Genomic DNA, 27,104 nt, shown 5'->3' with positions numbered 1-27,104 from the left:
GTTGGATGACACTGAGAACAAGTTTGGCAAAGTGATATTTGCTCCTGCCGAGTGATGGGTACGCTCAGATTCTGTCTCTGCTTGCAAACGTTCCTGTGTGTGTGTGCTCTGAAGGATCGTGCACCACAAAGGCGTTGAGAAAGGAGGGCAGGCACCAGTACCCCAATCCCCAGCCCTTAACACAGTGCCTGGCACATGGGAGGTGCCAAATTCGTCCTGCCCGGGCAGTGCTGCCCTGGGGGTGGAGAGGAGCCCGTCTCTAGAGATCATTGAGAGTGGGGGCCCAGAAGTACACGGTAACTGAGGACACTGACTCAGTGAGCAAAGCTTACAAATTTTTTAAATCACCAAGGCCAATATCCAAGCCTGTTTCTTTTTCCCAGGATAGGACCCGGCTTGTGAGCCACCCGGCACCATTCCATCTTCCTGCGAGAGGGACACACAGAGTCCATTGCTCTAGCTTTGGTTTCCCACCAAGTTCCCTGGGTTCCCCTCCTCTCATTACCCAGCAAAGGCTGCTGGCAAATGGGCCCTTGTCAGAGGCATATCAGAGCACACCTCACTATCGTCAAACGAACAATCTCTTTCTCACTTCTCTCCTCTCCTGCAGAACAAAGTTGCATTTAGAAGGAAAAACAATCTCAGGTTTTGTGTCCCGAACAGAGAGAAGGTCCCAGGGGCGTAAACTCGGAACACAGAGTGGCTGATCCCCCCAGCATTGCTGTCGTGGACAGTGAGGGAGGTGTGGAGAGATGGGGCAGACAAAGCCCAAGGCCAGGCCTGACAGCAGACACAGGGCAGCCTGTGGTTCTGGGTCCCAGGGCCGGGAGAGCAAAGAGCAGATCGAATTCTCCTCATCCACACCATGTAGCCTATCTTTCTCTAGATTTTCCGTGGTTCGGGCTTCTCTGCCAATGCCCCATAAATAACAATGGTCACCGAAGATAGCCCAGGTGGCACTTCCTCTCCCAGTCCTGCACGGCTCTAGGCGTGGCTCGGGGTGTGGAGACAAGTGGTCTGCCCCAGACCACAGTACAATACTGAGCGGGGTTTCAGGAAGGTGGCTGGCCTGTTAAACCACAGGGCTAAGTTTTGATATTTTCAACTATCCCTAAAAACAAAACACCTACACCCACATGAGCTAATCAGACTTACAGGTAGCAATTTCTATATAAAAAGAAAGAGTTTAAAAAAAGAGAATAAAAAAGACAGGTCTCCCTGCATTTAGCCACCTGTATCATTTCAAGGGCAGGGGCCTTCCTCTTGGCACGGTCACCATTGTGTCCCTGCCGCCTAGACCCGTGCCTGGCACACAACGTGTGGACATCTAGCTTGCTAAATATTTGCACAGAAGAGGATTCTGTCCTAACGACGATCTCCCTCCTTTCTCCACTCGAAAAGCACCCTATTTGTGCCCCATCACTACAGGCACTGATGCACAGTTCTGTGGGGACAGCTGGCTACCGTCCTAGGGCTGGAAGCGACCCAAGGAAGAACTTCTTACGACCTTCCAGAGCACACAGCTTAGCAGAGGGCCAGCTTCTAGATGGAATTCAAGCCGACCTGCAGAGATGGCCTTGGGAGTGACAGTGCTCTCCTTCTCAGAGGAGGGCTGCGGGCACTCAGTCTCTACCCCTGAGCCACTGTCCCTTGGGAACACTCAAATGAGTAATGGATGGAGAGGTGGCACGTCCATTTTACCTGCCTGACTGGCTGGCTACTTCCACCTTCATTCAATAAATGTTCATTTACTGAGCACCTGTATCTCCAGACACTCTCCCCCATGCTAAGGACACAGCAGTGTCTACCCTCCGGCCTTCACAGTGCCATTGCGAGCAGAAGAGAGAGCAAAGGATGGTTCCAGTTAAAAGAAGAAGAGGTGACAGACATGTCCCTAAGAGAGGGACTGAACCTCAGGCTGCGGAAGTTGGGCACGACTTCCTTACAAATAGGAGTACAAACTTAAGAATGAGCAGGAGCTGGGGCTGCCGGGGATTTAGAGGGGGAAAGAGGAATCCGCGAGTAGGAACGGGCATGGAGCAGAGAAGCAGCTGGTGTGCCTGGAGCATGGTGAAAGGACCGGAAGGGGAGGGGAGATCCAGCACGGCCCAGGGGACTTCCAGCTTTGATCCCAATGGCAAGGGATACTGATCAAGATTTCAAGCAGGATATTCCCTGGCTCCCAAGCAGAAAGTGGATGGGAGAGGGCCCTGGGGTTGTTGCTCCAACTTCGGCTTGGGCACCAGGCTACATGGGCGCCGCAGGAGCAGGGGCACCTGGTTATGCTCCTGCAAGGGGACAATGAGGATGCTTCAGGAGAGCCAGGCAGACCTCAGGGCTTCCGGAGATGAAAAGCTACAGCTCAGGCCTTTTCCGGGCCTGTCCATAATAAAGAGCAGAAGGGCTGCCTGTTTACCTTCCACATCCGGCCACCAATGCTGGGGGTGGGGGGAGGCTTCCCAGAGGGAAGGCCCCATGCCGTGTCCTGCAGGACACAAAATGCCCCATCTAGCTTCCTCACAGGCTCTGGGGGGCCCACCGGCCTCCCTCAGCAAAGTATGCAGCCCCCTCGCAGGACCCGACTGTACAAAGTGCTCACTCTCTCCCGCTTGGCTCTCTCCCCCCCAGCAATTCTGAGTCTGTTTCTGAACCACAGGGGCTCCATCCATCGCCCTGGGTCTGAGATAATCAGGGTAAGTAATAGATTGCTGCCTCTTTCGAGGAATCTCACTTCCAAGACCCCTTCAATGCTTACTGCTGACATTCAAGGTCAATCTTCAAAGAGCAGCTGACTTCAGACGGATCCAAGACAGTGCTCTCGCCTGTGGTTTCCTAGTTGAAGAACAGTGCCCGACCTCACCCCTGCCACGGACTGCCCTTACTGGGACTCCACACCCACAGAACGAGACCTCAGAAGACCCCATCCCAACCCCCACCCTGGCAGACAGAGTAGTAATTAAAACAGCCGCCACGTACCAACCTCTACAACACGCCACACAAGCCCCACACATCACCTCACTGGACCCTGACAACCCAGAGGCAGACACAGTATTGGCCCCATTCTGCAGACGAGGAAGCCACCGCTTCCCTCCCCAGAGTGCCTTGGGCAGTAAGTATAGGGCGAGGATCAGCAGGAGAGCCCCCCCAGCTTCATGGCCTATGTTCAAGCCTGCAGCCTCCAAAGCAAGAGATGACTCGAGAACACACGTCCCGCTTCAGCCTCTCCGTGGCCCCAGCATGTACCGCAGGAGCCCCCGTGTCCAGACCCTGCTCTCGCTCTGCTACAAGGCCTCTCGGCTGGGTGACGGAAAAGTAGGGCCCATCCAGCTGACCTTTCATCAGGAAAGCCCATGGTAGCAGCTGAAACCTCTGCTCGGCACCTCATCAACCAAAGTGCACACGACTACGGGAGGCCTCACCATCAGCCACTGTCAGCCATAAGCAACATGGCCTACAGCATTCACAAAGATCCTTTCTCTTGAGCCTTATTTCTAGGCTTATTAAACAGCAACAAAGTTGAAAAGGCCAACACCCAAGCCGGGTTGGCTATATAGCCTCCCCGTGTGCTTTTCAGACCAGGATTAATTCTTTGGCTGGTTTTAGACCTTCAATTTCAAAAACATCTAGTTTGTGCTTGTCTGCAAAGGAATGTAGCTGGGCACCTCCCACCAGCAACACAGAAAACAACTCCCACTGCCATCACCTGGTTTGGCCGGAGAGCTAAGTCGAGTCTCCAACACCACCACACTGTTTTCCACAGGTTTCCCCAGACGTGCTGCTCAGTCAAATGCTTGTCTCCAATCTCAGACCCGGAGGTGAAGGGGACATGCCCACACACTGGCAGAACTCTAGGCTACTGAAGCAGGGGCATCACCATCTCTGTCCTCTCTCCATACCCCATGCCCCAGGACCCAAATCGTATGGGTTCTGATGCCATCAAATGCCTGAAGTCCATGAAGGATCACACGGAGTCCTTAAGTCTTAGGACCAGTCCTATGAAGTCACAGAAGAGAGAATCAATTGCTCAGCCCTGACATGGGAGAAATAATCAGAAAGAGAAGACTATGGTTTGGGGGCACCTGGGTGGCTCAGGCAGTTAAGCATTTGCCTAAGTCTCATGTCATAAGTCGGCTCAAGGTCCTGAGATCCAGCCCCACATGGCGCTCTCTGCTCAGCCGGGAGCCTGCTTGTCCCTCTCCCTCTGCCTGCCCGCAACCCACCACTTGTGTGCATGCGCTTGCTCTCTCTCCCACTGTCAAATAAAATCTTTAAACAAAAAAAAGTACAGTTTGATTCTTGGTTCTGTTGTTTATGGCGGAGTGTCCTTGGGTAAGTCATGTAACTCTGTGAGTTTCATTTTCCTCATCTGTAAGGTGGGAATAAAAATACAAGGCTCAGGGGTGCTGCGTGGCTCAGTGGGTTAAAGCCTCTGCCTTCAGCTCAGGTCATGATCCCAGGGTCTTGGGATCAAGCCTCACAACTGGGAATCTCTGCTCAGCAGGGAGCCCACTTCCCTTCCCTTCTCTCTGCCTGACTCTCTGCCTAGTTGTGATCTCTGTCAAATAAATAAATAAAATCTTAAAAAAAAAAAAATACAAGGCTCAAGCCCTATGTTTATTACAGCATTACCCATAATTGCCAAGATATGGAAACAACCCAAGTATTCATCCATAGATGAACAAATAAAGAAGATACAGTGTATTTACACACACACACACACACACACACCAGACTATTCGGCCATAAAAAAGAATAAGATCTTATCATTTGTGGTAACATGGAAGAACCAAGAAGGGCTAATGCTAAGTGAAGTAACTCAGACTGAAAAAGACAAAGGCCTATTTATAATGAAATCTAAAAGACAAAACAAATGAATAAACAGCAGAAAACAGACCCACAGATACAGAAAACTGATGGTTGCCAGCGGGGAGGGGGTAGGAGGATGGGCAAAATGGATGAAGGGAGTGGGACATACAGGCTTCCAGTTCCAGAATAAGTAAGTCATGCCGAGAAAAGGTACAGCACAGGGAACAGAACAAACGGTACTCTAAGTGTTGTCTGGGGACAGAAGGGAACTACACTTGGGGTGAGCACAGGACAACATACAGACTTGTCCATCACCAGTGCTGGACACCTGAAACTAACGAAATATTATGTATCAACTACACAATAACTAAAAAACACAAACAAGGGGTTCCTGGGTGGCTCAGTCCGTTGAGCACCTGACTCTTGGTTTCGGCTCAGGTCACGATCTCGGGGTGGTGAGATCAAGCCCCTCGAGCATGGATCACTGGGCTCCACAGTCAGCGGAGAGTCTGCCTGTCCCTCTCTCCCCGCTTCAGCCCCTTCCCCCACCCCACCCCCATTGTGCATGCGTGTATGAATGAATGCTCATGTGCACACACACTTTCTCTCAAGTACATAACTAAAATCTGAACAAAACACAAAGGAACTCTGGCTGGCTCAGTGGGAAGAACACGCAAATCCTGATCTCAGGGTTGTGAGCTCAAGCCCCATGTTGGGTACAGAGATTACTTAAAAATAAAATCCTAAAAAAAAAAAAAAAAGAAGAAGAAGAAGAAGAAGAACAACCCCCCCCCACACACAAACAACGAACGCACAAGGCTGATGTGACACTATGTTAAGGAACAGATGGAAGCAAAGTGCCATGAGCCTTAGGAGCCTCCATTGGATCCGTCCCAGCATCAAAAAAGGACATGCTTCCACAGTGCTGCACCGGGCCAGGAGCCCTATGAGGGCAGTGCTGGCTCCTGCTCACCCTCCAGGTCTCCCTTCCCTGTCCCCACATCCCCTAATGGCTCTTACTCAAAAGGCCTCTGCTCTTTTTCTTCGTAAGAGTAATCACATTTTGGAAGACTCTAAGTATCTGGGACTTCTGCTGTTGAAGCTATCCCCCCCGCACTGGGCTGTAAGCTCCACGAGGACAGGAAAGAATAGTTCATTCTACCCAGCACCCTGTTGATGGCCCATACTGGACAAATGCTCCATGAACGTTGAACAGGTGGAGCCACCCCATCTCCTCCATCAACCATGCTGGGATCCGTTATCTAAAACTGGAGAGAAGGCTTCACCTTCCCTTCTTCATCAGTGAGTTGCTCTGCCTCTCTCTTCTTTGTAATTCTTTTCCCTCCTCCTCCATTTATCCCAAACCCACCAAAACGGACACAGACAGGAAGGAGACAAACACCCCTGCACAGTGCAGAGGGCTGCCAGACGGGCCCACCTAGGGGAACTCCTGCTGCTTTGGTCTCTATCCTGATGAACCTTGGCTTGACAATCTGTGGAGAGCTGGAATGTTCTTGTCTTCTCCACTGCGGCGCAGCGTGAGCGCCCTGCTGGAAGGCTATGCCAGGCTGGCCAGGGTGATGGAGTCCCCTCCACCCAGCTGTTTTTCTGCGTGGAAAGCGCTTCCCCTCAGAGTGAGTTTCCATCCACGGAGAGGCAGTGAGCAATGCAAAACATTACAACCATTTTTCCTCCAGCTATTTCCAGGCACACAAATAACATCTAAGGACTCAAGGCCAGCTTGAGAAAACAATTGAGCCAGGAAATACTCAAACCAGTGTGGAGGCAACAGAGCCTAAAAAAGTTAAAGTTGAGAGCAACGGCTTCATGGAGAGTTTCCTGGCTTTTCCCGACAGATGAGTCCAAATGCAAAGTTCAATAAGGATCTGTTTCTGTGGGACCATTCATATAATAAACAGGGGCCTCAGAGCTTAGAAAAAAAAATCATACGAATTTTTCAGGGGTAAATGTCAAAAATTTTTTCAAGTCAACAAATCTGTCACACCAAGTACAGCCCATTTTTCTGCATCCATCAGCCCTCATCTGTAATGAGTGCAGTGCTGTGGCTTTTGGGTCTACAAAGACCTCAGAATTGGTCTTTTTCAAAATCTGGATGGCCAGTATCTTCAAGAAGTCCAATGGAAGCAATCATTCCTAAATGAGTATTTCTGTACATTTCCCACTTGGGTGCAAATCTGGGTCTGGCAGGCAATGCTGAGCCCTGGCACTGGTCACCAGGTTACTGTGTGCGCAGAAGGGCTGCCTTTGTGTAAGTGTAGTTTGGGGCCTTCCAAACAAAAACAACCAAAAAAAAAAAAAAAAAGAGCCTTTCTGCTATTTTTGTTCACAGAAACACGGAGCTAGATCCTAAAAACACGGACACGGTGAGAGGCACTTCGAGGAGCCAACTATTAATTATCTACGGTAATGGAGGAGGGGGGCACAGGGAAGGGTCCCAAAGGTGGAAAACCTCAGATAAGGCAACCCCCTTTCACTGCCATTCATTCCAACCACCTTTTATCAGAGCTGTCAACAAGGAGCAAAAGAAAATGGATTTTCTCCTTCCCAGTAAGAGGATTAAGCAGTAGAAATCCAGTCAAGAGGAAAGAAGGAACTTTTGAGGGAGAGGCAGAGAGGATCAAGAGGATGCAAATGCCCAAGGTCAGAGGTCACAAATGCCTGGCTCTTGGGTCCAAAAGGGCCCCATTTTGTATGGCTTGCAGGTTGTTTTAAGCTGAATTAATTGTCTCATAAAACTCCATTCCAAATTCTTGGGTAACAAAGTCCCAGACCCTCATTTCCACCTGGCCACAACCAGATGAAGCTAAGTAGTGGCTGCCTCACCCCTACCCAGACTATGTCACTGGTTTTTGTCACCTGCCCTAGGATAGATAAGCCAGGACCACAGGCCCTCAGCTGCAGAGGAAAACCAGAAGCAATCACATCCATTCCCCTCACAATGGGCCAAATGACAGGACCACCCACCCAGAGTGACAAGCTACATGCCAGGGCAAAGCCACCCCCCCACTGTGCTTCCAGCTGCCTTTGGCCTCTTCCTACAGACCCAGAGACAACCAGAAATCCCGGGTGGGAGTGGAAACATTGAATTCCCTTGGTGGGGGGAACCTTGGAGCCATTCTTTCCAGGCATTCCAGCCAAATGGCGAGGCTGGGAGGGTGGGACGGGGCACAGGTATGATCAGGAAAATTTTGGAAACAGGATACACTGGCTCTGTGGGGCCCAGGAGGAATGAGCCCCCCTTGTGCTGCCAGCACTTCCCAACTGGTGCTAAGAGTGAACAGCTATTTCACTATAAGATCAGAAGAGCACTGAAGTTTCCATACATTGAAGATCGAACCTTGAGATTTTTGGCTGGGTTGCAACTGCCTCTCCCTCCTTCCCTCAACTCTTGCTTCCACCTAATTAGCAAGTGAGCTAGCATTCCAAGGGATGATTTCCAAAGTGTTCCCAAAGAACAAAACCCCAGGACTACAACTGGAGGGTGTCAGCCCAGGACTGTTACCAGCCCACCAGAAAGCCCAGCTAACCTCACCAACTTCCTAAGGCCACACAGGGCTCAGCTTCCTGGCAGTTACCACAAAAATATGGATGGCCCCAGATGCCCAAGGCAGCTCCAGAATCAAGCAGCAGCTAGAACAAACCCAAGGGCAACCACCTTCCCAGGCACTGGCTGTGGTTTTTGCCACCACCCCCAAACGCTCTCCACTAGCCCCTCCCCAGCTGACTGACTCAATCAAACACACACACACACATTCTCTAAGTAAAAACAGCAGGCTTACGGATTCTAGACTTTCTCTACCCATCCACTCAAGACCACTCAGACTGAAGAACCACTGTGGCTTTTCCCACACACACAGTCTAGATGCTACGGGGGGGTTGTGGTGGGAGGGAGACACCTGCAGGCTCTGGCTTCTGTGACCAGGAGAGGCATCCTTGTTGCCCACGTCATTCCCTCCCCAGTGGCATGTCTCCAGCCACGACAGTCCCAGGAAAAGCCCCAGGAAAAGCGGGATCCCACAGTGACCCCTCAGCCTTGGGGAACTTATGAACCCACACAGCAGGAACCAAATGCCCAGGATTCGCCCGGAGGTCAATTTACAAGAGAGAGCAGCGAACCAAAGGCCACATTCACATGTACGCGTCACCATAACATCCAGTTCACCATAACATCCAGTTCACTTCCGTCATTAACTCCACTGACCACCTTCCCCTCCAGAACGTTAAGGGCTATGAGGCCAGGAGTGAGGCTGGTTTTCTCTCTTGCGGTATCCACAGTGCTGGGTAAACAGCAGCTCAGCGGAGAGGGGGGACAAAACCCAAATACTGATAGATCACAGGATGTGAACCACAGGAAACTTACAGGGCTCTCCCATTTAATCCTCAAACTTCATTCTAAAGCTGTTAGGATATTTTTTAAGGAGAAGAAGGGGCAGGGGGCACTTCAAACTGTATCCTGATCCTGCATTAGCATTTCAGAAGTATCATCAAGAGACCGGACTGTGCAAACATGAAAGGAGACACTGCATTGTAACGTCCTCCCAGTAAATCACCCGGGGTTTATCTGGAATTCTGTTGAACAGGCACCTCAAAAGATGTAGCTCCCCTTAACCAGGCCTGGATCTTCTTAGGACTGCCTTCTGCCATATAAATAGCAAGCCAGCTTGCATATTTTGCATTAATGTCTTCATGCAGGGCTGGTTTGAGTTTATTTTTGTTGCTTTCATTTTAAGACTGTGTTTATGCCTCTCTGTTAGACTTCCAGCTAGAAGAAAAACGACAAGATGTGAAGCTTGTCCTTTTTTCAGAGATGCTCCAGACGGTTCCTGGAGGCACATGGGAAGATTAACAACGCAGAGGTGCCAACTCACTGGCATTGGGTAGTTTTCCAAAATGGTTTTTGTGGAAGAAACATACACGAAACTAGTCCTGTGTCTCAGTTTCCAAGCTTTGCGACAGAGCCTCTCGTTCTTAGAAAAGAAGCCGCAGCCCCGTTTACCTAGTGCTGAACTTAGCACCCTGCCTTGTGGGCCACAAATCTCATAAAAAAAAAAAAGCACTGAATGCGGAATGGCTCAGAAAGGCAGCCTCCGAAAAAGGCAGCAGCATTTTGAGGAGCAAAAATAGCAAGAGAGGATTTTTTAAACCTGGAAAAGTTGAATCCAGCTAAGAATATTTCAAAGACCCCCCACTTGTGATTTCCCTCCCGCCCTGCTTTTCAATTGACTTGCCTCTTCTGGAGACAGCTATACATACACAAACACACACAGCGCCACACACACACACACACACACACACACACACACACACACGTGCGCGTGCCCCTGCTCCTTTTTTAATCCCACCAACCCTCCTCCCCCAAAGCCAGGCTCGAGGTGACAGCTCTGAACAATGACATCACCCCAGGTCTGCCTCTTTGGCAGGGTCACCAATATTGTTTGCAGTGGATTTCCTGTAAAGGTTCTTAAGGCAGGAAACTAATGCTGTGCCTTGAGTCCTCCGCCTGTTTTGAACCATCCTGTCAAGTCGAAACAAAGGCTTTTTGTGTTTTTTCCTTTTAAAAAAACAAAACTTCCCTGCACTTCTAATGAGCACCTTAATTACAGCTCAAGAATTAGATATATTTACGGATGACCTCATGCCTGCTGATAATTAGCAATTTGAAAGACCTGGCACATCTCTAGCGCGGGTTTCTTCTTCATCCCCTCCCAGTGGCGTTCAGGTTAATTACTGAGCTTGACCTTCCAAAACAAAGCGGGTCTGGCCTGGTCGTGCCCCCTCCCCCCGGGGTTCCCAGGCAGAGAGGGGGTTGTTCCTCCTCCTGAGTGGAGAATGGAAACTGCGTCAGAGAGGGCTGATTTGCAGGGGATAATGATGTAGGAGGGGTGACAGGTTTCTGGGGGGCCCCACTCTAAGTGTCGACAAGTTTTAATTAACGCCCAGGCTAATTCAACCCTGGCATAGTCAAGGGGAAGAAAACTGCTCATCTCAGAGGGAGAAAGTGTTTAGATTTGCAGTGTCCCGGCTGTGACGAGGGGTGCCCCCACCCCCACGAGGATTCATCGTGTCCATGCTTCAGTCCATGCTTCAGGTTCTCCGGGCCTGAGAATACTTTCAGGAAATGCAGCAGACTCAGGCTGTTACTTTCCATGCCCTTTACTGTGGGAGAGGGGTGTGCACAGCCTGATTTAGGAAGCGCACAAACCGGGTGGCCCTCCAGCAGGGTCCCGCCTGCACCCCCACCCGTCCGTTATGTCTGTTGTCCCTCCATTGTAACATTTTCCAATTTCCAAATTTGCTGTGGGCCTGCACCCTGTTAGGGGAGAGGCTGGGAGGAGGACATTCTCCTCATTCTTTTGCCTTATTAGGTTATGGATTTGATTGCTTTTGGGGGGGATAGGGGCTAAGTTGAGGAATGGCATCAGGAAGTGACCTCGGGAAGGGGGGGGGGTCAGGAGGAAGGCAGTAAGGAGGATGGAGCCACAGGCGTGAGAAGCACTGCGGAAGGAGCCCTGGAAGGGGCATGGATCCGCTAAGCCGTCTGGAAGGCCCCGTCCCAGGTCAGCCACTGGGCACCGGGCTCCTGCACACCTCTACACCCTGTTTGACAGCATTTCTGCAGAGTTATTTTTGGAGTTATCAGTGAGACGCTCTTCCTCTTTCTACATCATTACCAGCTGAGAGAAAGCAGCGTGACCTGAGGCTGTGGGCTGTTTCTAACTTGAGTGGATAACTTTTTTTTTTTTTTGCTTTGAGGGGAAGGGGACAGGGAAAGAAAGGGACTCAGGGAATGAGCCCCTGGGCTGATACCAAATTTAATTCCAAGCTGTGTTACTCATGAAAAAGCCTCGCCAGCACTGCCTGTGGATCATCCAGACACAAAACTGCTCAGGACTCCAACTCAGAAAGCAGCAGCTACCTCCTAGGTAAGGAGGCCCAGATGGACTCAGAGGCTGGGGAGAAGTCCTGTCACCTGCAGCTCAAGTGTGAGCTGCCACTTGATAGGGACTTTCGTCTCTGAAGGTGCTGGCTAGGTCTGAGAGTTCAGAGCTCCCAAGGGGAGGATGTTAATGGGCCCACGTTCCAGCTTCCCAGGGAGCTGCACAATTCAGCAGAGCCCTTCAACTCCCTTAAAGAGACAATGGCGCAGTAGTGCCCACGGCTGCAGGCCAGTGAGCCGCTGACATCATTCTGAGAAGTTCCATCTACTGAGCACAGCGTGCAAGGGGCTTTACTTGCAGGATATCTCACTGAATGCGGGAGATCAGCCTGTGAAGTAGGACGAGGACCCTTTCCAAAGGAGGACACTGAGGCTTGACCCTTATCACTTGCCCAGGGCCACACAGCCAGGAGGCAGACAGAATGGGTGCAGAACCGAGGTCCATCTCCCTCTAAAGGCTGTGCTCTGACCCTCTTCCCACCACACACCTGCCACTGCCTCCCAGTTCTGTTGCCAGAGCCAAGCTTGGAGACGGAGGTGCAGGAAACACCCTCCCACAGGAGCCAGAGCTCCTCGCCACCCTCACCGGGGCTGCAGCTGCTGGGGCCGAGATGAGTGACACCTGAGCCACCTCCTCTAAGCCATCAGGTAGGCTGGCTGCTATCGGTTAACCCACTAGCCGAGCAGGCAGCTCTTCCCAGAGCCTGGATTTGCACAAGAAACTTTGTGACCCTGGATATTCTGCATTATCTCCCCCAGAAAGCTCTCCCAGGAAGTGGGTAGAGCAAAGCATTCTCCAGCTAAACTCATGAGCCCTAGGTTTTCTCCTCAAAGGAAGCCCACTTCCCTAACTTCACAGTCTTTCAGAAGAGGGGGGGTGACCTCTTAATGATGGTCAGGCAGACCCTGCCTTGAAGCCATAACAACTTGGGGAGGAAACAAACAGGCTGTGCTACTGTTGCTATTCTGCAACTCCCTCTCTCACGGGACAAGCAGTGCTAAACACTGGCTGGTTCCAGGTGACCTCTGCCACCTTCACCATCCCCACCAGTCAGTCCTTCTGTGGCAAACCTGCTGATCCCAGGCAGTGTCAACCAAGTGAATGAGTTTCAGCCACTACTTTACTTGCATGAGCTGAGCAACATCCCAGCTCTTGAGCAGTGTCTGAAGGGAGGAAAACCCAACCTGAAACCACGTAAGGAAAGAAGCATGGGCCAGCTACCTGAACATTATCTCTCTGTGAAGCCAGAGGGCAATTCAAGTATGTCCATTTTGGAAAAGCGTATCAAGGGCATTGCACTATCTGAGTCACACATTTAGCCACAGGCACTTGAATGAACTGTTGTCAGTTTTTCTTTTCTTTTTTTTTAAACACACTGGAGTATTTCCAGGGATGGAACTCTAAGTGCCACAAGCCAGCTCTAAGGCATTTATTTAAGAAAAAGAACAGCACCTGTAAGCTGAGCTTGGCAGGCAGGAATAAACTTTCAAGGCAGAACACTTGCAGGCTACCCTCATTCTGGGGAAAGCATGTTAACAACGGTGGCCCACAAGTCAGGCAAGCTGTCCAGAATCAACCCCGTTTGGTTTGTATGATCTCAATACACAAGTGCCTCTCCCAGCTTGGACTGGTCATCTGCACCAGGCAGCAGCACACACCTGGAGGGGACAAAAGGCACAGGCCTGGAGAGACTTTTAGACCATCTCTCTGTTCCTTTTTCTGACGCCTGTGCTTATTCTGAAGGGGCTATCAGCAAATTGAAAGCAAACGCTCTCTCACGGATTAGTCACGGGGAGGGGTCTAGTCAGCCCACACCAGCAAGGACAGCGACAGGCCCCCTGAATGGCTATGGCTTCCGACCCTGGGGGTCTGAGGTTCCATGGTTCGGCTAAGATATACCGAACATGGTGATTCAAAGGTGAAATTCCGTGGAAGACAACGCTCATGACGGGAAGGAACCGGCAGGACAGCTCAAAAGAGACATCTAAGTGTACTGTTCCAATCACACACCAGAAACCCCTTAATGCCTCTCCCAGAAACCTGCAGGTGGCTGGGGAAAAGGCCCACCCCTCCTGCACACTCACCTCCTTTATGAAAGTTTCCATGACTGACCCCACCTGCCCTTATGCACCCCTTTCCTTGCCCAGGGCACGGCTAGAGTGCTGTGGGCTTTTCCGTGTGCCGCTTAGTGTCCTCCTGAAGTCTCATGTGGCTCTGCTCTCTCCCCAACTACCCCGTGAGCTCCTGGAGAGCATGGGCTGGGTCTCCGGTTTCTCTCATACCCCCAAAGGCTCAGCGCAGAGCTCTGCTCTGCAGAGGGGCCCAGCAAAGGCTGTCGTCTGGCCCTGGCGGTCATGTTTCTACCTGAGTGCTGGACTCCAGGGCCCAAGATGCCCCAACTCATGTTACACAACATGCTGGGTGGCTGTAAAATGCAGACCCACCTTTGATCAGTGGCCCCCAATTCTGCTACCCAAGTGACAATTGCTGAAGGCTTTCAAAAGACCTTCCAAGTCTTTACAGTGTGATGGAAAGAGATAGCATTTCCCCACCACCCCGCCCCACCCCGCCCCCCGAAGAAAGCCTTTTCTATCTGCAGGAACAGCCTGGAGCAGCTTCAGCTCAGCATAAATGCATAATAAGCCACCCACCGTGGAAACTTACAGCTGTATCCCAAACGTGGGGTAGGACTTTATATCATCAGCCACGTTTTCCATTTGCCATACACTTTCTTCCCACTCTGCACAGGTTTTATCAAGGGGAGGTTTTATTTTTGTATTCCAGGGGATAACAATAAACAAGCACACTTATCTCCCATCCTATACAGCTACTTAAAAGATTTAACAAGTTCATGTGGGTATGCTGCCAGGAGAACGGAAACCTCGCCATCTTCTTTCCAGCCGAAGCAGCCGGGCCACCCATGCCAACACAGGATGCCTTCACACTCATTTGCTCCTTGAGATCCTGTTCATGGGGATGACTTTTGCAGCCCAATCCCAAGAAGGGCAGGGCAGAGAGAACCCCAGCCCATGTTCACAGTGGACACTTTAGGATCTGGGAACTCAGTGTCTTGTTGGGTGGTGTGTGCAGAGTTAGGAGTGTCTACTGACAGCCCAGAGCCATGTGGCTGATCCTCCCTCTCTGAGTAAAAGCCACATAACTAGTCTGACAAGGTGTGCCTTCAAATGGGGAGCCAAGGGCCAAGTGTAAGCCACGGGGTTATTGGACTGGCTTCTGGTGGGGGGAGAGGGGTTAGGAAAGCTGAATGCCTCCATCGGCCTGCATGTGTGTCTCTCTGAACCAGACCCACACCAGCTACCACTCCACCGACCAAAAGAAACCAGGGGGAAACACTGAGTACACAGAAGGGGGATTTACAGAGAAAGGGTGGTCCAAGGAGAAGAGCTAGCTAAAACACAAAACACAAAACACAAAACACAAAACAAAACAGTCTTCCCACTTCAAAGTGGGAACCACAACATTTTACCAAAGATGCTTTATAAATCAAGCAGTCTTTAGATGGGACAGAAGGGGACTGGAATTTATTCATAGGGTAAGAGTGAAGTTCTCCAAGAGAGACACTACAAAGCCCTACAAGCCGGCAGTGCTGTAAAACTCCAGATTCAAAAGTTACCAAGGCTTTAATCAAACACAGGTGTCTTCTGCAGCAATGAGCACAGGGATAATTGAAGCTTTGGTTTGGTTTAATGCTCCATCGTCCCAGGGTTCCCACTTTAGAAGTCAGGTCTGGTTAGGCCGGTCCAGGGGCCCTGAGAGCCAAGGGTTACAGGGCCAGAGTCCTGGGATCACAAGGTTCCTGGCCTAATGGAGTCTCAGAGGCACTGAGCTTGCAGACTCTGGGCCTCATCACCATTTCCCACAGAAAAGCTCTAAGAGATCTGGCTGGGTCCATCTTTTCCACATGCCCTGCTCTGGCCACTCTGGCCTTCTCTCTGCTCCTCGTGGCCTCCACACTTTCTTCTATCCTGCTTGGAACAGCCTCCCCACAGTGCTCGCTTGGCTCCCCTTTCTCATTCCTTAGGGACTAACTCAAATGTCCTGTCTTCCAAGATTTTCCTTTTGATCACAAGTACCTGCACTGCACCCTACTCCCCTCACACCATTCCCAGTCACCAGACCACAGTATATGGAGATGCAAGAGCACAGGCTCCACAGCGAGATCTTCGAGGTTCAACTCCCAGCACTTGCTTCGGCAAGTGACTTAAACTTCCATGGGTCCATTTCTGCACCCGTCCCATAAAGGTAAAAACCCCTACCTCACAGGATGACATGAGTCAGTCCAGGCAGAATGCTCAGAACAGCGCTGAGCATAGGGTAACATGTGAGGGATTACTACGATTTAATCCGCACCGCACCATCTTTTCTGAAACTACCTGGTTTTATTTACATGCTTGCTCTGTCTCCCCCACCAGCCTACAAAGAGACCAAGAACATACAGAAATGAGATGGAAGATGGTTTGCATTTGGTCACCTGATCTTCTTGTGGCCAACAGCCAATCCCAAAATGGGGAGCCAGCTCCCCAAACTACCCACATGCGGACATCCCTGAACCCACAAAGTCTGAACAGCTACTCAGAAGTCTCATGTTTAAACAATGCTTGGAATGTTTGATAGGAACATGCACTTATTTTTAGGCAAGAAAGCTGTCTCCTAGCTAACCCTGTGGCCCTAGAGCAGGCCGTATTTGGCAAGCGTTGCTTTGTGGTTGTTTATTAAAGAGGCCCAGAACTTTTCCAAGTCTAAGGTAGCTTCAAAGAAAACTCCATGCACTTCGAGTCTTCTGTTTTTATGGTCAAAGCTTGTTCTGCCTGAATCTCTAGGGGAATCTGGAGCAGGAATAAAGTTTCTGGTCAGGAATAAAGAGTGACCACCCCTGAACATTACACAGCTTTGGGCCTAGGGTCCCTTAACTGACCATCCCTAAAATGGATCACAGCTCTCAATGGATGGAATTCTTTTCTGTGGACTATCTCCGTGTCACTGAGTTAAAGAAAGTTACACAAGGAAAGGGACAATTAGTTTCTCAACATGGTCAAGAAGGCCCTCCCCAAACCCATCTAGGTATTTCCTCTCACTCTATCAGCAGACCCAGCACTAGACTGACTATAGGCCTGACATGTCTGAAAAGACATCTTGATACAGACCTTTCTGTTTTACAGAAAGTCAAATCCTTCCAAACTTGGCTCAAATGACCCCCCAAAAAAGTTGGGGGGTGGGGAGAGGCCCACCAATCCTAGTGATGTTTACCGTCTGGATACCTTCCAGGACTGGTTAGCAGACCACCTATAAGAAGGGTTGATTCATCACACTGCTCTTGAACCAGCCTGGAAAACACAGCTGCTTCCAGACAATTTGAATTTTAAAACTGAGTTTATATCATAAGCCAGAACTGGAATATCATACAAACCGATAAAATTAAAAAAACAAAAAACAAAAACAAACCAACAACAAAAAAACCCAAACAAAAACCTGACACTTCCAAACACAATCCATACCAAAAACAGCTCAAAAAGCACTTTGTGAAAGCATTCAATATTTTCATCAGACTCAAGAGTTTAATATAAATATATTCAATTCCTTAAAGGAAAGATGGGGGAAGTAACAGGGAGAAAAAAGTTTATTTACTGTCAGAGTTGGGGTAGGAAGGATGTGGATTTTTTTCTTTTTTAATGTCATCATGGAATGAACTGCACTTGGGATTTGCTGGAAACTCTGGAGTCCTTTTTAATTTGTCAATGTTTGTGAAAGCAGGCAAAAGATGCAGGCACATCTTGCCCTGCTATTAAGAAGTCACATAGCAGAGATTCCAACTCTAAATGCCTAGAGAAAAAGCACACATCCAGTCCACAAAGCCAGCAGCTGCTTTCCTGCGGTCTAGCTTTTCCTTCTCCCTTTCTCCTGCTCAAACACACCGCTCATTGATCGATAAAACAGTGTCGCAACTCTCTTGCCCCGGGAAACAGGCTCCCTGTCCCCCAACCCAACATGGCCACCGTGCCTATGGACACTTTCCGGGGACACCAGCTGGCAGCATATTTCTGCCCATGAGCCCAACATTCCACCATCAGTGCTGCCTCTGGTGTGGAGGCGCTCCCCAAAACAATTAGTAAGCAACTGGGTTTCCATGGTGATATCAACTAAATACCTTTTACTCACACCCAGATCATAGAGCACTCATGTGCTATTACACAGGCACAGACTGGGGAAATGACCCTGACGGAAGGAAGCTTCCAGCACTGCCCTTGGCGCCTGGTCAGAGGGGGCCTGTCATTTCAAACCCACCAACCTTCCCAGAGTGACAGCCCCTCATGCAACCTCCCAGTATGACTGGCTGCTGACGTCTCTTCAGCAGCCCGTGACGTCTCTTCTAATCGCAACTTGGCCTTCCCAGCCATTGAAATGACATATGTATCAAAAAAGAAAAGAAATGCACCCAGATCACTTCCTGTTGTCCCTCCATCCTGGATGGCTGCTCATTAAGATGTTCTTAAATCAGAGTCATTTCTGCTCAGAAGGTGCAACATGAAAACTCTTCATCTTACGCTTTTTGGAGATTAAACAAACAAACAAACAAACAAATCATTCTCACAGGTGGAGAAGGAGGAACAGGGCCCACTGCCTGCCTTCCGCACTGCCTCTCATCCACCTAGAATGTGGCTTCCACCCACTCTCAACAGCCATCACGGAGGGGGAGAAGATAAAAGAAAAACCCACTAGAAAGCAGACATCACTCAGACCTACACCTTTGGGGGGGAAACTTTAAAAAGCATAAAACAAACCACAATGTCTTCTTTATTCCTGCCCGAAGCTGAAGACACAAATGCTATTGTATGGCTGGTGTTCCAGCATCCCATTCAATCATTTCAACACCATCAACGATATTTCCCAAGATGACTTCATTGTGTTCCATGGGTAGTAACTGCCACTTTCAACTCCTCCTGCCCTGGGTTGATAGTTCCACTGGAAAACAAAGAATCTGTTCTGCTCTGATATTTGGAAGAAAAACATTTAAATAAGCCTTTCTTAAGTCATCAGGAGGGCACTGCTTTCCTCTCAGAATCTAGGATTCAAATACCCAAAACATAACAGTGTATTCACAGGGGTGGGGGGGTGGAGGACGGGGGACAGGACACTTCCAGTGGCTATGAGTGCAAAAACCACAGCCTCAAAAAGAAATGGCTATGTGAGGGGCAAGTGACAGGCCCACAATTCTTGTATTTACAATGTAGCCCTGGGTTCTTAAAAAACAAGCAAACAAAAAACCCTAACATCTGAAAGCAAGGATAAATCCAGTGTCATTCAATCTTGAGTGAGATGTGGGATGGGGGGCAAGCAGGATGGGCGGTGTGTTCCTGGGTAAGTCACGCTGTCCTGACACTTGTGTAATGTTTCCAGGGTCAAGTGAGATGTTTTTCTCCCCGAATGTGACATGCACACAGGGGAGATTTTTTTTTTTTTAAGATTTTATTTGTCAGAGAAAGAGAGAGAGAGAGAGCGTGTGCACGCACACCTACGTGAGCACAAGCAGGGGGAGGGACAGGCAGAGGGAGAAGCAGACTCCTTGCTGAGCTGGGAGCCCGATCGATGCTGGGCTCCATCCCAGTAACCTGGGATCATGACCTGAGCCAAAGGCAGAGGCTTAACCCACTGCGCCACCCAGGCGTCCCGACACATGGGAGATTTTAAGGGTTATCCACATTCTACATTAAACCTTGAATCACCATGAGGTTATTCCTGATTCTCTTGTAAACCTTCTGATTACTTCACAGAGAAATCTCTGCTCAGTACAGTGGGTCCTTAGCTCCACACCAACACCAGCCGACCTCTCTTTTTCACAAAGAGAGCAGGCCTCAGGCCCAGAGCCTTCAGCAGGAATCACACCTACCTAGAATTTAACGATATTGTTTTGTTTTCAGCATGTTTATTTCTCCCAATTTCCTTCTATTTAAGGCCAGGGAGGCTGAGTTTTTCATTTATCATACTTACATAACTTTTCCTTTTAAAACTGAAGAAAGGCAAACTGATTTAGTTTTGGGGTTTTTTTTTAAAAGGTTTTATTTATTTATTTGACAGAGATCACAAGTAGGCAAAGAGGCAGGCAGAGAGAGAAGGAAGCAGGCTCCATGCTGAGCAGAGAGCCCAGATGTGAGGCTCCATGTCTCAATCCCAGGACCCTGGGATCATGACCTGAGCCGAAGGCAGAGGCTTTAACCCACTGAGCCATTCAGGTGCCCCAAAGAAAAGTTTTAAGCATATAAAAGTAAAGGTGGGTATGGAAAAATCACAAATGACTGAAGTTTAGTAAATAGGGAGATAAGTGTGGGAGCAAGGATGGGGGGATTGGTGGCTGCTGCTCTGGCTGGAGAACCACAGATTCTTCTGGAAATGGCAGGATGCCTCCCCACCCTGGGGGAGGGGGGATGGGACTCATCCCAGAAAGGCAGGAGCCAGCACAGAAATAGGTGGCAAACAGCAAATTCCCAATAAACTCATTCCACTGGCCTTCCAATAACTCCTCAATAAGTTACACCTAAGAAAAGACCACTGGCTTCTCCCAGAGTAGCTGCTGCTCAGGACTCAGGAGAAGGCAACCAAGTTACACCAACCAGCTTTTCAAGACTCTCCCTGGACATTCCAAGTTAATGCATCTATTGTTTACAAAGGAAGGGGGAGGGGGAAGGGACACGAAAGAACAACACAACCAAAAACGGCACAACAGCAAGATGAATGTCTCAGAGATTTTTATAATCCCAGGGAGACTGCTACTTGAAGAAAACGTCCCCAGCACGGACGTAAGGACACCCTTGCCAGTTCAATTCGGGCAGAGGTTTCCCTTTCTCAGGGAGGCAAGAGAGCTCTCCTACCAGCCAGCGGGTTAATTTCTCCCCCAGTATGGAGTCTGGGATAGGGACTAAAATGTAACTCATAAAACCTTCTTGGTGTAAAGCAAGTGTTACTGTCCCACTTTCAGACACTTTATAACAAATCCTGGCGCCTGTGCTGCCAACACTGTAAAACTAAGTTTCCTTATAACTGTGCTTTGATGTTTTCGACTTTAAACGCATCCGAAAGGAGTCTGCTCTCTAGCTCTCAAAACCACTCCTGATTTATCTTTTTTTTTAAAAAGATTTATTTATTTGACAGACAAAAATCACAAGTAGGCAGAGAGGCAGGCGGGAGGGGGGCAGGGTGCAGACTCTGCTGAGCAAAGAGCCTAAAGATGGCGGGCTCAATCCCAGGACCTTGAGATCATGACCTGAGCTGAAGGCAGAGGTTTTTTTTTTTTTTTTTTTTTTTTTTTAAAGATTTTATTTATTTATTTGACAGAGAGAAATCACAAGTAGATGGAGAGGCAGGCAGAGAGAGAGAGAGAGGGAAGCAGGCTCCCTGCCGAGCAGAGAGCCCGATGCAGGACTCAATCCCAGGACCCTGAGATCATGACCTGAGCCGAAGGCAGCGGCTTAACCCACTGAGCCACCCAGGCGCCCCTGAAGGCAGAGGTTTTAACCACTAAGCCACCCAGGTGCCCCCCACTCCTGATTTAAAAACGTCTTTCAAACCTCCATGGATGAGAGAATTTGCATCCCTTCAAGCAAAAATTGGCCCAGCTTTTCCTTTCCCCTTTGGGTAGGTCTGTATTTCAGTGACCATGGCCACTGAGTACCACTTGGTATCACCTGACTCCTATTTCCACATAAAAGGAAAAAGGGGGGGAAGAGGAACTTGAGCAAAGTAACAGGAGTGTTTTGTTATTCTTTAAAATAAATAATACATAAATAAAGGCAGTGGGCGGGAACCTGAGGGAAGGGACTTGAACGTGACTGATGAAACCAGGCACGTGACTCAGTGAAGGAAACGGGTATAAACCTGGGGGACACACTGGTCTAGAATATACTCAATGCCAGGAAAGAGATAAACATGTCGATATTTTGGCTATTCAGAAAAACCTGACGGAGCAAGGGATCTAAAGGCAAACAGCTGTTTGCTAATTATTTTTGCCCTTCTCTCCCCTTCCCCCCTCCCCCAAAAAACAGAAGCAGCAAAGGAATCCTTGTTTTAAGAACCCTAAGATCTGGTCAAAGGCTTGTAGCATCCCAGCACACTGGAAATCAATACAGCAAAAGCTGAAAGTGCCCCCCTCAACAGTCTCAGAAATTCTTTGAGCCTTCTCAAATCCATTCTCTTTTCTTTCCTCTTCGAGACAGCAGTGCCAGGTAACCTGGACTAGTCAAGCAGGTAACTGAAAAACTGGGCTGTCTGGCCAAAGTCCGCCATGACTGCAGTCTCCCTTTCAAGGACAGAAGTCTCCCCATCCCAGAGGCTTAACACGAGAATCCAGACTTGTCCCTGCTCCCGGGAAATCTGCTTAAGAAGACTTTTTGCAAGTGCCATCCAACATCTTAACTGACCTCCTGACCGCAGCTCAGGAGTTCAATAGCACAGGGACAGCCCAGACACTCAAACACTGGCCTTCACTCCCTGGCTGGTGATCCTCCAACATGTTCACCAGGCTTACCCCACAAGGACGCCCACTCGAGGCCAGGCAACCCACTGCCCTTAATGAAAACCATTTAGCACCCCTTGCAACCTGAGAGTGAGTCAGCTCCCTGCTGCCAAGGTAGCCTAGTGAGCCGCCTCATTGGTCTTGGAAGCGGAACCAGGGAGGGTGTTTCAAAAGGCAGAGGGCAATCCGGGGTTGCCGCCCTGGCCCGCCTAGGATTAGCAGGCACCGCTCCCACGTCACGCTCCCACTTCACGATACCAACTCTCAATTGAAGAGTGTGAGTGGCTACAAGGGGCGTACTTCCTCCCAGACCTCACCTCCTCGGCAGTCATCAGAAAAGCCATGTTCTAAGACCCGTTTTCAGGGACTGGGGAGGGAATGGAGGGCTTAGTAGCTGAGTAGCTTCCCTTACTCCTCTCGCAAGAGGGCAGAGAACAGTTGCCCCCTCCCATCTTTACAGTCTTATTTCTAGATGATAATTAAGTTTGATGGGGGTTTAAAAATCTTTATTACTATTATTCAATTTTTTTGGATAGGTATGTTATTTTAATTTTGAAAGCTGCTACGGACCTGTCAGTCCTAGCCAGATCCTAAGAGGGAAGCAATTAGAGTAATGGAACAAAATAACAGATGGCTACTTTGAGGCCTCTGTTGTCAGCCTTTAAAAGAGAAAAGAAAAAAAAAACTGCTTGGAGAAAAACAAAACACCATCAGAACTTTCAAATAATTAACTCACCCTTAATACAGCCCGAGCCAAAGGTCAGGGGTCTAAACACTGAATCCCTGTAAGCAGGGATGTTTCAATGAACATGCCAGCTTAGCGAGGGAGGAATTTCTTGTTATGCCAGAGGTTATCCGGAGGAGCCTATGAGACCTCTCCTATCCGGGGGAGCAGGGGGCAGCACCAGGCTGCCCAGGACCCTTTCAGAAACTGGGAGAAAGAACTGTGTGGCTGAGAACTGTAACTGCTGGAGAACTGGCTCAGAACAGACCAGTCTTTCCCCCCATGCCCCAGGAGAAAACTTAGGGCCTGCTGTGTCAGACCTATTGCACAACCTACTTATCAGGTTGTACCTTGGTTACAGGGGACCCTAGAAGTCAGAGCCAACGGCTTCAGGTAGAAGTGAGAACCACCAGAAGCCACACACACCCTGACTTGAACCAGCCTTTAACTCCAAGAAGAATTTAATTCCACACACTTTAGGGGACTACAGCTAACTTGGACACAGATTTTTAGAGTATGTGAGTACTTGAGTGTCATTCTCCCTGTGCCCGTGGCTCAGTCTTGGAGAGGCAAGAAGGACAACTTGTCAAGTCACTAAAGTGACACTATAATGTAGAAAAACTCACCCAGACTGTTGTGGGGAGCAGGTAGGGGGTTCCTCTTCAAAGGGAAAGAGCAGTACAGATTTGTGTACATATTCCTTTCCATTACTCCTTCCCCCATTTCATAAAGGATCTCTATTCCATAATAGGAAAGTGCACAGCAGTGAAGCAATATTTTTCCCCAAAGAACAGCTATGTGTAAATATTTGCTGCAGTGGGATCTAAAGCAGGACATACTAGAATCTAACCCTTATTGAGAATTGAAAGCAGTTTGTATTAGAGGACACTGTGAGCCACCCTTTCCCTCAACCTTGCCTGGTCCTTGAGGAAGGGAAGAGGGAAAATAACACAGAGCAGCAGGACCTTGGGGTTCCGGTGAGTCTGGGTTCCTGCCCAGGGTCTGAATGGGGCCCCAGACTCACCCTGCGTGCAAGGGAGACTATAACCACGAAGGAGCACACACCCTAACTCCCAGAAGGGAGTGGAAATGAGCTAGCAAAGGGAGGCATGTGGGGAGAGGTATAAGACAGCAAGGGAGGGTCAGGGAAGGTTCCCCCACTCTCACAACCTGGGAGAAAAGAGTCAGGGGCTCATTTTCCCAAGCACCTGGAGCTGGAGAAGGCAGATCCCAGAAATACTCCACAACAACCCCGAGGCCCCCCCGAGGCCCCCTGGTTCCCCTCCCAACTTTCTAAGTCTCTTGGCAACTCTTAACCTTTTCCAACCCAGCACTGCCTGGGGCAATAAATTAATGACGTGACAGCAGGCTAGATCTCCCTCTACCCTTAAAACGCATTTCTACAACAGATTATCTCAACCTGGCCACCCAGGAGATAACTGGAGCAATGGAGAAGAACACCATCACCAACCCGCCACCCCCCAACTGATGAGGAAATTCAAGCAGAGGTTGGGAATTTACCCAAGGTTATGCCAGGCCCCACCCCAGGAACAGCTGCTCCTTTCACCCTTCCCCTCCACCCCTGGTGGCCTACTCTGCCCCACCCCCGGCACCAATTCACACCCTCAAGAGGCTTCCAGTCACACTCTCAGCTGTCCTCCCCAGCTCATCACTCCAATCCCTTGAGTCGGCCCCATGGTCCGGAATAAGCTCCACCAGCCCCCCCCCCCCCGCCGCCCAAAATCCCCACACCGGATGCATCCATTTCTATAGCATCACAGGAGGGCTTCCTTCCCTCCTTCCTCACTTCACAGATGACAGAACTGTACTAAGAAAGCAAGGGTCTTGCCCAGGACCACAAAGCTTATGAGTAACAAATGTGGAAGAAAATTCAGGTCTTCGGAACATATGAAAAGCCTCTAACTTCAAGTACCTGACACTCTCTTCACACACACTTTAAATCACCTCTCCCAACACACACACACACACACCCACTCAACACACTCCTTTCTTTAGCTCTTCCTGCACACACCCAAACCTTCTCTTCTATCAGCTGAGAGCTCCCTTCACCAACTACCCTGAATTATCCCTCCCCACAAACACCTTCTCCAGGTCGCCCCCTCCTTTTGGTCTCCCTTTCACTACTGGAGTCTCTCCTCTAAGTTGCTTCCACACCCCAACATGCCCTCTGAAAACAGACCCTGCTTTAAGGGTCCCTTCACCCCCTCCTCCCAAAGACAATTCTTCCTTGACACTCAGTTTCCTCCCTTATTCTCCCTCCCCTCACCTTAAAACACACTCTGTAGTCCCAGGACTGAGACTGTGTACCTCTAGAAGCCCTCCCCCCTCCAAATTCCTTTCTCAGGCCATCCATCACACACTGCCTTCCTAATGAGACTTTCGTTTTTCTAAACTAATCTCCCTCCCCTTACCCGCCATTCCACGGCTCCCATTCTCTCCAGCATGCTCACCTTTTCCACACCACCTTTTCCTTAGGCTCCTCCAAGCCTTGGCTGAGCTTTTCAGCCTTCCATCAGAAGCCCCTCTTCAAAACACTCCAGGTACACTCTGCATCTCCCTTGGTCCTCTTTAGACCTCATCAGTACCTCTTACTCCTCCAACCCTCCAATGAGAACAGGGTCCCCCCCAAATAAATCTCACCCCTTCCCACACTTCTCACAGCTCCCTAACTTCTTTCATTCGCACCCCTACCCATCCTCACACCCCACTCCCATCTCACACCCACTTCTTTCCTCTATCCTGCTCATCTTCCAATTCTCCCAGGTCCCCCCAATACTCTTCAGACTCCATATCCCTTTCTTAGTACCCCCTACTCCATCTTCAGACTTCTAGAATTTCCAACCCCTTTAGAACTCCCCAAACCCGGGCGCCTGGGTGGCTCAGTGGGTTAAGCCGCTGCCTTCGGCTCAGGTCATGATCTCAGGGTCCTGGGATCGAGTCCCGCATCGGGCTCTCTGCTCAGCAGGGAGCCTGCTTCCCTCTCTGTCTCTGCCTGCCTCTCCATCTACTTGTGATTTCTCTCTGTCAAATAAATAAATAAAATCCTTAAAAAAAAAAAAATAACTCCCCAAACCCTAATCTTCTTCACACCTTTCTGCACTCCAAATAACCCCTTCCACCTTCGAGCTCCTCTTCAGGCTCCCCCAACCATTAATTCCATTCTGGCCCACAAATTCCAGACTCCTCCGCTTCTCTCCGCACCCCCAAACACCCTCTGACCCTTCCATCCCGTCTCAGACCCCAATTCCATTTTAGAAGTCTCCAAGCATCTTGGTTTCCCCCAATTCCCCGCCCAGACCCTCCAATTCCTTCATCGGGCTATCTGATTTTTTATTTTTTAGACTTCTACATTCTCTACACAGCCGACAACTATTTTTTCAGACTCCCCATTCCTTGGTCAAGTTCTAAAATTTCTTCTTGGGACTACAAACCCCTTCCCAGTCCCGCCAATTCTGTTTCATGACCCCCGACCACCCCCCCCGACCCTCCAATTCCCTCTTGAGAATTCCAATCCCCTTCCCGGGCCCCAACCTCCCTCGGAAGCCCCCCTTCAGCCCGTTCGGCCCGCGGGCCACGCACCTTACGCTGCTGCTTCTCCCAGGCCGGGTCCAGCAGCAGGTCCCGGTCCCAGTCGTCCTCCTGGGCCATGTAGTCGCCCATGCTGCCCCCGCCGCCGGCGCCATTGCCCCCGCTGCTGGGGCCATACTGGTAAGACTGGTTCGCCGCGTGGTAGTCCACCATTCCGCCGCCTCTCGCTCGCCCACCAGCCCGTCTGCTCCCGCCGCAGCTCCCGCCCCTCTGCCCGAGCCTCCGCCGCCGCCGCCGCCGCCGCCGCCGCTTCAGCTGCTTCAGCCCGCCCTCCCCCAGCGCCTGCGCACTGCTCGCCGCGCCTGCGCACCGCGCCGCCGCCGCCGCCGCCCTCCCGCGCGCGCGCGCGCCTCCTAACCAGAAAGACGCTGGGACCCGTCTTCGGCGGCTGCGCAGAGTTCACTTCCCCCACCGCCCCTTCAGCTCGTGTACGAGCTGCTTCCCCTCTCCCGCGAGAGCGCGCTCGTTCTCTGCGTGTGGG

The 27,104-nt window shown here is 50.1% G+C and overlaps 1 protein-coding gene across 5 annotated transcripts in view; it reads right to left on the bottom strand.

Annotated features, from left to right (window-relative positions):
- The window catches only part of ACTN4 (actinin alpha 4), a 69,474-nt gene extending 42,597 nt beyond the window's left edge, over positions 1-26,877 (bottom strand). For 2 of the 5 annotated variants that reach the window (XM_059153488.1, XM_059153486.1), the window contains exon 1: positions 26,615-26,876. In XM_059153488.1, coding sequence (XP_059009471.1) covers positions 26,615-26,776 — 162 coding nt within the window. In that variant the 5' untranslated portion in view covers positions 26,777-26,876. Of the gene's footprint in view, positions 1-26,614 lie in introns of all 5 variants that reach the window. The other 3 variants (XM_059153487.1, XM_059153485.1, XM_059153484.1) reach the window with 3 other exon arrangements.
- Between the last annotated feature and the right edge of the window lie 227 nt (positions 26,878-27,104).

This window comes from Mustela lutreola, chromosome 16 (genome assembly GCF_030435805.1).
Source record: "Mustela lutreola isolate mMusLut2 chromosome 16, mMusLut2.pri, whole genome shotgun sequence".
Lineage (NCBI taxonomy): Eukaryota > Metazoa > Chordata > Mammalia > Carnivora > Mustelidae > Mustela > Mustela lutreola.
The sequence above is the reverse complement of the archived record's forward strand: the minus strand, read 5'-3'. Positions and strand labels throughout refer to the sequence as shown.